Genomic DNA, 15,617 nt, shown 5'->3' with positions numbered 1-15,617 from the left:
CTCTGGTTAGCTGCCTGTAAATTTTTTTTTTACTATGTCATATGATATTCAAAAATAAATTTGGGGTGATTTAAAGACGTAAATGAGGAATGTACCTTAAGTGTTCTTTAGCCTAGTGTTATAAGTTAAGGAAGAAAGATACATGAAGTAGAAAAAAATTTTTTTAAAGAGAGGAATGGAAGAAAGAAATGTAAGAGGAGAGCTAGTAAAGAAAAGGGAAGAGGGAGAGGAAGGAAAAAGTCAGCTGTTCCCAATATGGCACCCAGCCCGTCAGTGAGAAGTAGTCTTCACTAACCTGAGTTTGATATTAATTTGGCCACAAGTGTCCATTTAACATTTCTTTGCCCTTTCCAATGCTCATCCTCTTATTCATTTGGATTTATTTTACCATTTAATGGTGAAAGTTTTAAATTTAGATGAGGTTAATCATTTAAGTGGTTCCTACAAGTCCTTTTTTGTAATTCAGAAGTGTAAGATCATTTGGTCTCTCTCTTTGTTTTGTTTTGTCTTGTCCTCTACTTGAGAGAGAGAGGAAGGCGAGGAGGGAAAGAGGGAGAAACAGATGGTCTGTCTCCTGCATAGGCCCCAAGCAGGGATCAAACCAGAAACCTAGGTATGTGCCCTGAACCCGAATCCAATGACCTTTCAGTGCACAGGGCAACACTCAACCAACTGAGCCACACTGGCAAAGGCTTTTGGTCCCTATTAAATTAGATCTTGCATTTCACAACGTCAGATGACTGAACTTCGGGGCTAACATTTATTTCACTTTCTGATGAGTTTCTTCTTTAATTAGTTTGGTTCCTGAAACATAATTCAAGCCAGAAATGTGAGCCTTGGTGTAGCTAAAAAATTTCTAGGAGCCTTATAAAAAAAATAGCATAAGGAAACAAGTGAAATTAATTTTAATTCAACCAACTATATCCAAAATATTATCCTTTCAATATTTAATTAATATAAAAATGAATTTACTCTTTTGTACTGAGTCTTGAAACCCACTGTATTTTATGCTTACACGTCTCAATTGGATGAGTGACATTTTAAGTGCTCAAAAGCCCTATGTGGTGAGTGGGTACTGGACAGAATGGCACAGCTGAGGATATAAAGAAATATGAGACAGAATTGTTGTCCTCAAGAAGCTTATAAAATAAACAGGAGACCAAAAAGTAATTAGAAAAATAAAATAACAATAAATGTTACAAAGTAATATAACTTCTGAATGGAACATACAATACATGCTATGGATATGGGGCGGGGGTGCTCCCTGTGGGATGGAGTCTTGTTAGGGACATGGGCCTTGATCAGGTTCAACCTGGAGAGAGGCTTGGGGGTGGGAGGGACTTTGCAGACAGAGCAGTGATATGGGAAAAAGCCAAGAGAGAGGTCTGACTGGAAGACAGAACACTAGCTGGTCTGAAAAGAGCCTATGCTAAGAAAACTGGAAAAGAATTTGAAAAACAGATGGTGAAAGGCTGCCAAGAAGGATTTTTGAGCAGGGGAATAATAACATGATGAAAGAGCTGTTTTAAGATCAATCTCAATATATGGCAATACTGTGCTCCTGGATAGGAAGGCTGAATATTATAATGTTGTCAATTCTATCCCAAATAAGCTTTAGGTTTAAAGTCATTTCAACTTAAATCCCAAGGTTACTTTAAAGAACTTGGAAAAAGAAAGATTACTTGGAAGAATAAATGGGCATGGACAGTGAAGAAACTTTTTAAAAAAAGAGACAATAACTGCCTACCTGATTTAAAAACATATAATAAAGGTACAGCTAGGACAGAAGATTAGATGACCATGTCCAAAGAAAGAACACGAAGTATAGAGAGAAGTGGATCATAATCTATAAATATGAATTAAATATACAAGGTGGTATTTGCATTTCTTCTCTGGCACTAATGTCCTTAGCCCATTTTTTTTGTCTTGGGTTATTCATTATTTTCTTATTGATTTATAAAAGCTTATCATGTATTCAGGATATTAACCCTTTGTTGGTCATATGTGTGGTCTTTTAACTTTATTTATAATGCTTTGATATACGGAATGTTTAAATGTTTTATTTGATGAAATTATATCAGTTTTTATTTTACAGTCTCTACTCCTGAGGGGACATAACATAGAAATACCTCTATTATAATATTTTACATTAAAATATTAATAGGAATTAATTTTATTGTAAAGAACAAGGTGGAGCTCTAACTTATCTTCATAATGGTTAGATTTCATAATGATTTAAAAACTCCTTTTCATATACTTAATTATTACATATATTTGGGCTTGTTCCTATACTTCTGTTTTGTTCCACTGACCTCTCAGTTTCTGCAACAATTTCACACTTTACAATTTTCAACACTTTAGAATATATTTTAATATTTGACAACACAAAGCTCCCATCCTAGGATAAAAATGGGGGGAAAAAATCCCAATATTTTATTCACCTTAGGCCCTCTATTTACTTTGATAGAACACTGTGTTTTCATTTAACTCAGACATGAAAGTTTGTAAAGCATAGGCTAAAAAAAGTGTCAGTTAAGTTACTAGTGCTAAAATTCCCTCATAAAATCATGTGATAATGTTTGACAGAATATGCAACACCCCTTGTTATATAAGAAGAGCTAGACATTTTCCCATAGTGTTACCCTTTCCTGAGCAAAGCTAGACTTTCAGACAGGTGCACTGCATTAGGCTGATCTGTCAGGCTGCTGATACCTGAGCATGGCTTGCTCTGGGAACTCTGTGTCCATCTGAGTTGCAATCCCAAGTCCACAGGCTCCTAGTGTCTTGGTTCCTCGAAATACAGTGGGGTGGTGGCACATTGCTGTGCTGTGACCTGGAGTTTGTTTCCAGTGCTGATGGACAGGAACCTAATATGGGACACACAGGCTCCCTCTAATGGCTTTTTCCTGCTAAAACATCCCCTCGTCACAGTTTCCTAAAAGATCTTGGCTCTTCTAATTTTTTATTCTTCTAGACCGGAGGGTGCACATGACTCTCTGTAGTCGGGGAGTTACATTAGAGGCTTTTACATAGACAGACATCCCTCACTGTCTAATGCTTGCTACATGTTACCTGAAACTCGTGACACAAATACACTTGGATATCCCTCACCATCTGAACTCAGGAACAATGAAGACTCAGACAGTAAGGGAGACTAAGACATGTAGCATGGGGGGTAGGGCATTTTGGTAAAGAGTCCATTGGTCTCCATCAACAGCTGAGACTAAGAACAATGAGGATCAGCAGGGCTTTCCAGGGTCCTTCTACTGGGTCTAGCAAGCCTGAGGACTGGTAACCAAGAAAGGTTCTATAGAATGAAGCCACAGAAAAATTACAAGCCAGGAACACATGAACTATGACTACTCAAACCAACACACCAGTCTCTCAGGCCCAGCTCCACCCGGGAAGGGACTGCTAAAGCCAAGGCCTTTGCAGGGATGTCAGGGGTGTCTTCCCAATGTTCCTCTTCCCAGAGATGGTCTAAAGCCCACCAGACAAGGACAACCCATCCAGAGGACAAAATCTGGGGTAGCTATCACTCTGCCATTAAACATATGTGAAACCGATGCAATGAGATTCACTAATACTGTAATTCCATTTACAATCCCCTTCCAGTAGTGTATGGTTTCTGTTCTGGACTGACAATCAATTTATGGTGCTGGCTTGGAAATTTCTTCCTCTTTTCTCCTATGGTCAATAGTTTTATTTCAGTTTACTATTTTAGTTCTTTCATTATATATCAGATATGTAGGGGAAGTCAGCTTTATCACAGAATCCACTGAGAGCATACTTCAGTTGGATGAAGACCAAACAGAAGAGAAGACAATACCTAGAGGCTTGATAATGGACTTGGTAATGGACTTGGAAAATGAATGGCTCCATCATTGTCTCTGGATGACATGACTGGATATAACTTTGGGAGAAGTGTGACTGAATATGTATTTGGGATAGTCCGAATGCAGTACTGGGAACAGCTATAGAATGTATAAACTGGAATAAGGATGTACAGTATGTGTTGTGGGGAAGAGGCAGTGAGCAGCTAAGGAGTAGGATGTTCAGTGAACTATTTTAGGGTATCTGTTTAGCTCACACTCACACACAGGGATGCCCCCCAGCAGGCATGTTGTACTATGGGACTCCACTTCCCTCGGCACAGCTGACAGTACCAGAGGACCTACCTGCTCATGTCCTAAATATACAGAATTTAGATTTTAGTTCAGATTGGGCTGTTTTCTTGAAGATGTAAAAACTGGAAGGCTGTGAATGTAGCCATCTTCTATCCCATTATCAGAAAAACTGGACAAAAGAAAGAACAAAGCTGAGAGATGCAGAAATAAGAGAGAGGAGAGTGCTGTCAAAGCTTATGATGGCTTCTTGGGTCCTAGTTCTTGGCCCTTTCTGCAAAACGCTACAGCATCCATGTTCCTGGGACTTGTGAATCTGGTCCCCATGATTCCCAATAGCAAGCATCCCCTTGCTTAAATTAGATCAAATTGTTTCTGTACTATTTGCAGTCAGTAAGTCCTAATTAACCCCCAAAGCACCATGGTCGGACCTCTCTGTGTATAGGCACAGGTGTCTGTGTGCCCACATGTGTATTGGAGAGAAAGCGAGTTCTGGCAGCGGTATGGAAGGTGGTCTGCCATGCCCTCATTGTCTTTCACCTGGTCCATTCTGATAATCTCATCTCCCTGCTTCTGCTTTCCCTGTCCTGACTCCACTCCATTCTTCACCTTGTTGCCTGAGTGATCTGTCTAAAATGTACATCTGCCCATGTTTCTTTCCTGATCGCCTATAGAAGCCAAGCTCCTTAGTGGTACACACAAGCCCATTCATTCCTTCAACAAATACTTAATGAGAACCTGCTATGTACTTACTGTTCTAGGCACTAGAAACATAGCAGAGAATAAGACAAGTTTCAACTCTCATGGAACTTAACATTCTACTAGAAGAGACAAACATCCAACAAGTGTTTTTTTCAGGTAGTGGTAAGTGCTTTGGAAAAACACAACAGGAGATAGAGTAAGGGCTCGGGGGTGGGGTGCTCTTTAAAACAGGGCAGGCAGGGCTGTGGAGGATACATTTGAGCAGAGACTTAAATATGGTGGGGAAGTGAGAAATGGGATGCAAATGACCCTGAGCCAGGGACAGGTTTGGGGACATAGAGGACCCACAAGGCAGTGAGAAAGGTGGCAGAGTCATCAAGATGGGTGCATGTAAGCCATTAGTAAGAGTAAGAGATTATTCTGAAAGTAATGAGACTGTTGGAGGGCTTTGAGTAGGAGAATCACATTTGCTTTCTGCTTTTTAAAGATTTTGGCTGCTGCACAGATGAGAGGTTAGTAGAAACCAGGAGCCCAATAGTCCAGGCAGGGATTGGAATGGTCGTGATGGAGGTGGTGATGAGTAGTGAAACTCTAGATATATTTTAAAGACAAAGCTGACTGATCTGACTAGTGCATTAGATGGGAGGTGAGGAGGAAAGAGAGGCACTGAGGGTGCCTCTAAGGTTTCTGGCCTGAGTAACTGGGTGCATAAAATGGGGAAAGCTGGTGGTTGAGCAGGTTTGGATTATGTGGGTGTTGTTGTATGAGAGGAAACAAGAGTTCTCTTTGGGACATACTCAGTTTGAGATCATTCCAGGCATTGATAAAGTTGGTTATGTGAGCCTGGAGTTTGGGGAAAATGTCAGGATGGGACCTTAACTCCTCATCTTGCACTCCATATATATACTAGCTGAATGAAATATTCAAACTGCTTGACTTGTGGTTGCCACATGTTTTGCGGCTGATGCCTTTACTCTTGTCATCACCTGTCTGGAACACCCTTTCAACCTCTCTCTCTCTGACTTGCCCTTTAAGATCCATGTCCTCGCCTCCAAAAAGCTTTCTGTGATCACTAGGTTAAGAGCCCCTCATTTGTGCCTCTGTGGCACTAACCAGGTCATATGAGTTGCCTACTATTCTCTATGGCGGGTCTGCCTAACTCATCGCTGCACGGCCAGCACCTATCTCTGCGCTTGGCACACGGTAGGAACTGCTCTCCTGTTTAAGGAAGGAGCCCGCTCTGAAGACTCCTCACTCGTGGAGAGCGCCGTTGAGGACTTGAATAGCAAATGTAGAGGAGGAGATGGTTCCAAAAAGTCACATTCTTTGGGGAAACTTTCCAAACTGCTTCCTGAGGTCTAGCTAACCACCTCTCTTGAAGAAGGTGACAAGCCCACCTCTCCCAGGCACTTCTCCGTTGTCTTAGAGATGGGTGGAGCCACGCCGGGAGAGAGAGCTCACTGGCGTTCACACGGTCTGCCCCGATGCCAACGCTAACAGAGGACAGCAGCAATGAGCTGAGCCATCAGCGGTGGGGGCGGTACACGGAAGTTATCCTGGCCACTCGGAACTGCCCCCCGACCCCCCGAGGTGAACTCCGTGGGGCCTCGCCGCTGCTGAGCCGAGTCTGTCCGCGCGGCCTCGGCGGCTCAGGAGGCGAGACCCAGGCCCCAAAGGCCGCGACCTGCGGCGGAAGGTCCTGGGATAAACCCGTCTTTTCCCGATCTCGCCGCCCCGCCCCGCCCCGCCCCGCCCCGCCGGGTACTCACTGCTCGAGGGGCCCGGCACTGGTTCGGGCGCCTCGGACTCGGCGTTGCAGGGCCCCTCAGGCAGGGGCGGCGGCGCCGGGCCCGAGGCCGAGCTCCCGGCCGCCGGCGCCGGCTCCATGGCCCAGCTGTCGGCCGCGGTGTGGCTGCTGCGCGCGGCGCTCGCTTCCGGAAGTTCGCAGCCGCCGGAAAACCCGAGATGACTTATTTCCCCTGCTCCGCAAAAAGTCCCCAGCGGGAAGGGCCGCCGCCGGGCTAGCAGGTGGAGTTCGCCGCCGAGCAGGAGCTCGCACCTTCTCCGGGTCCGAGTTTAATTTTTTTCTTCTCTTTTTAGCGCCCCCTTTTCCCTTCCCATGGTTGGAAGCAAGGGGGCCAAAGCCCCTGTGTTCAGTTGGAGAAATGACTGCTTTTCTGAGAGGTTCACCGTTTCTTTTAATAATTGTATTAGAGTTTGGACTACGTAGGTATATCATAAACGGGTGCAGAATTTACCAACCGTAATTCGTTACCAGTCGCAAGGCTTTATTTAGCACCCATGGGGTACACAGCACCATACAAGAGGTGGTTTTCAGTGCATATTAACATATACATGTAGAGAACATACAGTTGGAAAGTAAATTGTTCTGGAAAAGCAGCACAGAATTGGGGGTTGCTGAGTAATTAAAACTTCTGGAGATCCTGCAATTTGAGCAAGTTTTAAAGAGGAAAGAGGGCAATTTGGAGACAGCAGAAAAGACAAACAGTATTAAAAACAGTAAGTTGGATAGTCTGGACGAACACGTAAATGGATTACAGAAGAGTGTGGGGCTGCAAAACAGGAGAAAAGAATGGACTCTTACAACAAAGTTTTTTGCATTTCAAGCAGGTGGACAGAAGAGTTACAAGCACACCTCATTTTATTGCGCTTAGTTTTATTGCACTTCACAGTGTTGCGTTTTGTTTTTTTAACAAATTGAAGGCAAGACCCTCCATCAGCAAAAAGATTACCACTTGCTTTACCGTGATGCACCCTTAATTATGGTGATATTACTATACTGTATGTCTCAGAATCAGGCTTGTATTCCTTGCCAGGCAAAGTCCTAAAGAGACTGAAATAGAGATTGAATAATTCAGCTAGGTCATAGTGAAGCAGTTGAAGAACACCTTCCACCACTCTTAGTTTATAATTTCAGCATTTTAGCGCTCTACTCTTAAGCAGGAGTAGACCACTACCATCAATGAGGAAAGCCTGTAACAAAACAAAACACAAAAAAACACACCAAAGGAAACATACAGGGAAAACAAAGAAATGAAACTTAGCAGTCACAGAATATGCAGGAAGAAAATATACATATATATGGATGGATGAGTCCTCCTCCCCCCCCACATTCAAAGATATACTACAACCATGAACCAAAGAAAGATACTATTAAAGAACACTAAGGGAAGAAAAGAGAGCCCTAGAAATTAAAAATCTGAGACCAGAAAAATAAAACACATTAGATAAGTTTGAAAATTAAGTTGAAGAAATCTCCTAGAAAGTACAGCTAGAAGACAGAGCTGGAAATGAAGAGAAAAGATAAGAAAATTAGAGAACCAATCCTGGAGGTCTACCATCTGGATAACAGGAATTCTAGAAAGAACGAACAGATGAGCAATCATTAAAGAAAGAGTTCAAAACTATTTCCCTGAAAGTCAAAGTTTGAAAGATCCCACCAAGCACCCAGTTATAAGGGATGAAAATGGACCCTTACCAGGAACAGAACACTGAGACAAAGTAATGCTATAAGCTTCAAGAGCAATAAAAACTGGTTGCATATACAAAAAGAACAGAATGGCATCTGACTTCCAACAGTAACCCTGGATGTCAAACCGAGAACGTTTTCAAACTTCCTAGCAGCAGCACTGAAAGCTTAGCCTTCAAAATTGGGAATGGAGGTTACTCAAAAATTCTATACCCTGTCAAAATAGCAACCAAGTGTAAGGGTACAATAACATTTTCAAACATGCAAGGTCTCAAAGTATTTACCTCTCATTTTTCCTTTTCAAAAGGTACTGGAGGATGTGCTTTACCAGTATTTTCTAGTTCTTTGGTTTTCCACTCTAAAACAATTTCAAGTTAAATTTTCACCTAGTTCAATATTTTTAAGAAATTACATTGCATCTAAACTTAGAATGAACTTTGAAAGGTAACCAAGCTAAACCCAGAATCAATACTCCTTTTTGAGCTAGGATTCCCATCCTGGTCCCAGGGGCGGGCAGTTCCTGACAGCCGGATATACAGGATAAAATTAGTTTTGACTCTTGGAGATTCCCAGCCCCATTTCCACTAGATCAGGGCTAGGTAACCTATATCAAACTCCTTCCCTTTTTTTCTAGAAAAACAATTTGCACATCATGCCCAGAATACAAGGGGCTGTTTCAGACTCTACAGCTCAGTTCTGTTTTGTTTTTGAAATGAAATTCTTGCCCAGCACAATCCCTTCTGGCCTAAATAAGCCAAGTCTGACTAGTTTCCAGGTTTCTTTTTCTTATGGCTGTACTCTATCTAGAACAAAAATCTTCTACCTCCTCTAGGTTTCTATTCCCTCTTTTCCTGTGTTTGTATTGAAGGAATACAGAGAATCTGTGGAAAAGCAGTTTCATCCCAAAGAGTTTGCCAAAATCTTCCCTATAGAAGGGCTTCTCACCTCTTCTCACTCAATGGGACGGACAGTGCTTCACGGAGCTATAGTACTCACTCTGTTGCCCACCTTATGGCTCATAATGGTTAAATTATTTGCCAGGAGTTAAACATAAATTAATTTTGTAAGTAAAGTCATGAAATGTGGCCCTTTGGATCCATGAACTCAAAGATAATAATAAAAACAAGAACAACTGAATTCTATTGTGACATTTGTTTTTCAATATATAATTTACAAATAAGTTACAAGTTATATAGCAGTACTTCATAGAAAATATACACTTTTATCTTACTCATGTAAAGTTGAATAGCAGAAAGAATAAAGAGATACCCTATGTGTATGAAACTGTCCTTATTTTGTTCCTAGCATTTTTAAGTCACACAAATGAACCCCCTGACAAGAGTAGACTGAGAGGAATTCTCTTGATGGATCGCAAACTATAAATTCCACTGACAACTGAACATTCATTTGCATAGCTCTAATTTCAGCTTGATAAGCTAATTTCATGAACAGGCATTAGCTACAGGTTTATAAAATTTTTTTTCTACACTTATTAACTCCACATTGGCAGAGGATTTCTTTATCGGGCACAGTCCCAGCTTCATAACCATAATCCCATGTTAGTTCTGTTCTTGCTTTCACATACCTAGAAAGTAGAAATTAAAAAAAATAATTACCCTGAATTAACCAAACTTGATTATATCAATTTTATTAACATCATTAACCATCCTCAAAACTACAGTGTATTCTCTCTGACACCCACCAATTAGGAATACTCTTTCATTAGAAGAATAATCATTTGAGTTTTATTTCAAATCTACTAAAATCCTAAGAAAGAAGAAATCTGTCAATATTTATGAGGAAGGAAGTGTGGTTTGCAAACAACGCAAACAACGGAACCTGGTGATGTAATGAGGCCTGCAGAGTGGTAGTTGGGTATACAATAGTTCTGACTTAATGCAGATGTAGCAGTTTGTATCATTTATCCCCTGAACTGAACTGAACTGGGTGAGAACTGCCATCCTTAGCCTTTTCAGTCATTAGTTCTAAAAGGAAATAAGAATTGAAATTTCAGCTGTTTAAAATTTTGCTGAGTAGGAAGAGTTTGGGATAACTGAATATTCTAGGGTACTAGGTATTAGGGGCTAGAGCACATATCTTTTCATATTTTTCTTTTCTTTTTTTGCTCCCATCCCTGTCCCTCTGTCTAGTTTCTTTTTTTCTTCTACTGTTACTTTTAAAGTCACAATTTCATAATTAAATCATAAAAATTTTCAAACCTGTTGGTGAAGAATGCCACCAATGGAAAATTCCTGTCATGTGTTTCTACAAAAACATTCTGTACCAAAAGATTTGGGCAACAACTATGCTGTTAAAAAAATTAAAACAGAGGTTAGATACAGCATAAAGTTTGATGTCTTATTCTTTAAAACATTATAATACCATTGTTTCCAACAAAGCTCACTTATTTTTGCTTCTTTCCCTTTTTTGTTGACTAATATGTAAAATATCATAGCTCACAATAATCCTGTTAATAGTAGGAATCCATTCAGAAAAGCCTGTCTGACACTCTTATAAATCTTGCTGGTAGGAATGCAAAATGGTATAAATCCCTAAAGAAGATAATTTGTCAAGATTAATCAATATTATAAATGCATGTATCTTTTGATTCAGCAACCCTTTATTTGATAATGTATTCTACAGATACATTTGCACATGTATCTATGTGAAAGATTATTCATCATGCATTGTTTTTAACAGTAAAAGTTTGGAAACAACCCAAAAGACTATCTAAAGAGAATTGGTTAAATAAACTTTGGTATATCAACGCAATGGAATTCTATGCAACTATGAGCAAAAACAATCAGTATCTGTGTACTGATATGGAAAGATATCCAGGGTATATTGTCAATTTAAAAAACATGGTATAGGACAGTGACAATAATATTCTATCTTTTATGTAAGAACACATATTTATATTTACTTGTATTTGCATAAAGAAACAGTATAAGAATAAATGAGAAAGTAATAAAAATTTTACTATACAGAGTCTCCAAATGGGGGCAGGGTAAATGGGGGTATAGTACTTCTCAAAGTATGTTTCTTTTTTCAGCAAAACATAAAAGTTTAATATGAAGATTATATACAACCGGAGTTTTGCATCACAGTTAAAAGAGGCCCTTTGGAAAGGGGACTTGTGTAAGTACTGCTGAGCATAACCATTATTTATACTTGTTCCAAGACTTCTACACATGATGATACTAGTTCCTCCTATTACCACCTTTCTAATATTGTTCTATTGCTCACTAGCTGTTATCTCCACACATTCATCCATCACCAGTTTAATAAAAGAATCAAATCCCCACAATATTCCTTGGACATGTGGGCCAGCATTTAATTTCAATGATAATTTTCTGTCCATACTTTTAATTTGGACCAATAATCTTGACTCATGGCGCTTACTGGGCAGGCTTAGAGTTACCTTGAAATAGAATTCTGTTTAGCTATATGTATGTATTCTGCATGGCTTATTATTTTATTTAAACTTTTAAATCATGTAAATGTATTATCTAGGTAAAAAAATTTTTAAAAAAAGGATGGATGGAAGAAAAAAAAAAAAAGAAAGAACCTGTTCTTTTTTTTCCCTATAAACAAGGGAGGGACCTGGCTGATGTGCTGATTGGGAGAGGTGAAACCAATCCAATCGTGCTGGTGCAGCCATCATTCAACATAACTGATGGGAAATAAAGCCATGACAGTCTTTTGCTGGGGATTCTTCTTTAACGGATTTCCTGAAATGTTTGGCAACACTGCAGAAGTAGTCAAAGTGGGATAGAGAGCAGCAGCTGGGGAACAAAGTAAGGGAAGAGAGAATTCTATTCCTCTTTAACCAAGTATTCTCCTAACTAGGAGAGAGAAAAAGAAACAAGCTGAATTAGCAGATTCACCTAGCAAGGAAAAAGCCCTTTGATTTTAAAGATTCTTCTGACTTAAGAATATTTTTTCTCCTGATGGCAGCTGAATTACAAGTAAAATTATCACTGCACATAAATTTCAAACCATTCAAATGTAACATCTAAAGAGGAGCAGCTTACCTTAAAGGTGTCAAAGGGAATGTTTATGAGAATCACGGGCCATTCGTGTTTCCCTTCTTTCACCTTTAAGGGAAAAGTTAAGGCTGCCTATCCCACTAATTCCACCCAACAAGGAGAAAGAAGAGCTCTGATACAGATCAGAGAGAACAATTAAGCCCACATCCAGGGTGCTAGAGTGGACCTTTCCAAAGGATGTGTGGAAGGGATCAAAGTCCTTGTCCTCCTTCCATGACTCTTTACTTTCTTGGATAGGATAAGCAAAGACAAAGTGGAACCCAGAGATTGGGGAGGCATGCAGAAGGGTCTGGCTCAGCTCTCAATCAGATGGCTCAGGGTTTCCCATGGTCCAGTCCACTAAAGACTATATAGACAATGGGACTAGAGGTTGAAGGGGATCTTTTCCCCTATAGTATTCCTGGGGACATACATTCTTTGATAATTAATGTCTGATGGTAGGAAGCAGGATAGAATAAAAGTCTACGGGGAAAGCTACAAGGTAACGCCAATTTCGCCTTACACAAGAGATATGATCAATAATACAAATTACTACTCTTATCTTGAAGATCACAGGCGTCTTAAGTGTCAATTAACCATAAAATCAGAAGAATCATGAATACTTTTCTATATAAGTGAAAATAAATCTTATTTATATATCCCAAACATACACACAAACAGAAAATGACTATAGTTTGGGAATTAGAAAAAGGAGTAGGATAGTTAAATGCAATATTCTGAAAAATGTACTGGTTTTCTATACTAAGCCACTAAATCATTCAAAACTTACTGAAAGTAAAACATAAATATCTCCAACTGATTTTTTGACCTATTAGAGGCATCTCTGAATAAGACTCAAAACAGAAATTTATTCTGTGTCCACTATGATTTTTTGGAAGTACAAATCCTGAAAACCTTTCAATAAATGTAAATAATTTTCTTATATACCATTTATATCATTTTCTTAAGCAAATGTTTACTATGTGCCGGGTACTGTTTAAGCACTTTACATAGTATATATAATTAATTTAATCCTATGACTCAGTTATTATCCCCACACTATAGAAGTCAGAAATAAGGTATGAGGTCAAGTAACATACAAGTAGAAAACTGGCATCCTAATCCAGGTAGTCTGGCATTAGAATTTGTTAATCATATTTTCCTTATAATTTTGTTAAAAAGCACACACAAAAAAGTTTCGAAATGTAAATCTTAGCCCATATACTCACATTAAGAAAGCGGCCCACATTTCCTTCTTTTGTGGCATCCAATAAAAATACACTTCCTTTATTGAACTTTAGAGATTCAGATGAAGTATTCTTGGTTTTACTTGGCAACTTTTTATTACAAAAGACATTCTGGTTTTGACATGCTGGAGATTTTTCCTCTTGGGGCTTTAGTATTTGAACCTCAAACTTCATAATATCCTGATTATCCATTGTGGTTGCTTGGTTACATGTGTCCCCTGGTGAATTTTCTTCTCTACATTTAGTTATATCTATCACATCTGATTCAATCAGCAATTTGTCTTCAGAGTCTTCAACTTGATTTGAGCTTGCATCCACTAATAAACATTTTAGAAGGAATTGTCAGGAAAATGCTTGGTTGAGTAATAGTGCTGAGATTAACAATACTAATTAAATGCTAGTTACTTTCATTACCACCAATCCTTACAATGTGTTAAGGTAGACAGCACTCCAATTTTATATACGAAAACTCTGAGCCTCTGCAGGGTTAAGGGATTCACCTGACCCACAATAAGAAGAGAAGTGGGGTAACAAACTCAGAAATGTCTGGTTCCAAACTTGGCCTTCTTTCTACTACATAATTATTCCTTTTAATGAATCTACATGTTGCCTCTCTTCAACTTTGGAATCTGAATTTAAGTATATTCTAATTGATTTTAGAGAGAGGAAGAGAGAAAGCATGAGGGAGGGAGAGAGGGGGATAGAAACATCGATTTCTTGTTTCACTTATTTATGCATTCATTGGTTGCTTCTTACATGTATGTGCCCTGACCAGGGATCAAACCTGTAACCTTGGCGTATCAGAATGCTCTAACCAACTGAGCAACCCAACCAGGCCTAAGCATATTTTAGACAGCTGTAACAGTGGTGTGTAGGGAACACTCTAGGCCTTTAAGATACCAAAGAAGGCCTAAAAAGACCCTGTCAAAGTCACCCTCTATAATAACTATATTGCTATAGGCTTTGTACACATTAGTGCTCATTTTCTAGATGACCATTCAATAATCACACTTTTACAAACAATAATACTTTAGAAGAAGATAAACTGCTTAATTGTTTTTAGAAATATATTTTTTAGAATATTCAAAAGTATGAATGCATGTCAAGTGAAATAAGCAAAATCATTTATTTTTTAAAAACCTTGTGCCACGTCAGTGGCATAAAGAAATTGCATTTCTCTAAAATCAATGTTCTTAGTTTAATCATTACTATTGCTGGCTGCTATTCCTACATGTACTCATACTTTAATCATAGATCACTTGTGAGCACTAACAGATAATATTTTTTTAATATGCCTGCCATATACATTGTAGTGGTCAATGAAAATGGCAAAAGAATCAAAAGCAATAGTACTCACTATGGTTCACTTGCATTAAAATGGTGAAGGAAATCAGAATATGTCATCCCAAAATATGCCTCTTTGGCTTAAGAATTATTTAAATAGCATATGCAAGAAAAGCTCTCTGCCTCCCCCTATCTGCCTAAAAGCAGGCCATAAATTTACAAAAGTGTCTCTCCTCCTACCAGGAAGGACAGAAGTTAAAAGTTAATCACCGGAGACAATTTTAGACCTTTATCATCCCGTAGACTCAACCAGAGAAATCTATATAACAAACTTGACTAGCCTATATATACCATTGGTTTCTCATGTATTTGCCTTCCCACAATTTGCTACCCCTAGAGACTAAAGGTGCTTTTCCTTTGTCTTGCCCTAACTCTAAAAATTTATTGTTCTTTGGCTAAGGTTCTAGATAAGCCAGAATTCTGAGTACAGCAGGTCCCTCCTTATCTGTGGGAAATACATTCCAAGCCCCCTAGTGGATGCCTGAAACTGTGGAAAGTACTGAATCCTAGAAATACTATGTTTTTTCCTATACATACATATTTAAGATAAAGTTTAATTTAGAAATTAGGCACAGTAAGAGATTAACAGTAACTAATAATAAAATAGAATTATAACAATATATTGTAATAAAAGTTATATGAATGTGTTCTCTCTCAAAATATCTTATTGTAATTTACTCTC

General features: G+C 39.0%; 1 protein-coding gene across 3 annotated transcripts in view; it reads right to left on the bottom strand.

Moving 5' to 3' along the window:
* The window catches only part of SETDB2 (SET domain bifurcated histone lysine methyltransferase 2), a 95,026-nt gene that overhangs the window by 39,919 nt on the left and 39,490 nt on the right, over positions 1-15,617 (bottom strand). The window contains exons 12-14 of one of the 3 annotated variants that reach the window (XM_081130184.1): positions 13,574-13,908; positions 10,536-10,624; positions 9,454-9,901 (exon numbers count right to left, since the gene is read on the bottom strand). The exons of 1 other annotated variant lie outside the window; for it this stretch is intronic. In XM_081130184.1, the coding sequence (XP_080986310.1) occupies positions 9,784-9,901; positions 10,536-10,624; positions 13,574-13,908 (542 nt within the window). In that variant the 3' untranslated portion in view covers positions 9,454-9,783. Of the gene's footprint in view, positions 1-9,453; positions 9,902-10,535; positions 10,625-13,573; positions 13,909-15,617 lie in introns of those variants that run through there. One more of the 3 variants, XM_081130185.1, reaches the window with a different exon arrangement.

This window comes from Miniopterus schreibersii (assembly GCF_964146895.1).
Source record: "Miniopterus schreibersii genome assembly, chromosome: 2".
Classification (NCBI taxonomy): domain Eukaryota; kingdom Metazoa; phylum Chordata; class Mammalia; order Chiroptera; family Miniopteridae; genus Miniopterus; species Miniopterus schreibersii.
The sequence above is the reverse complement of the archived record's forward strand: the minus strand, read 5'-3'. Positions and strand labels throughout refer to the sequence as shown.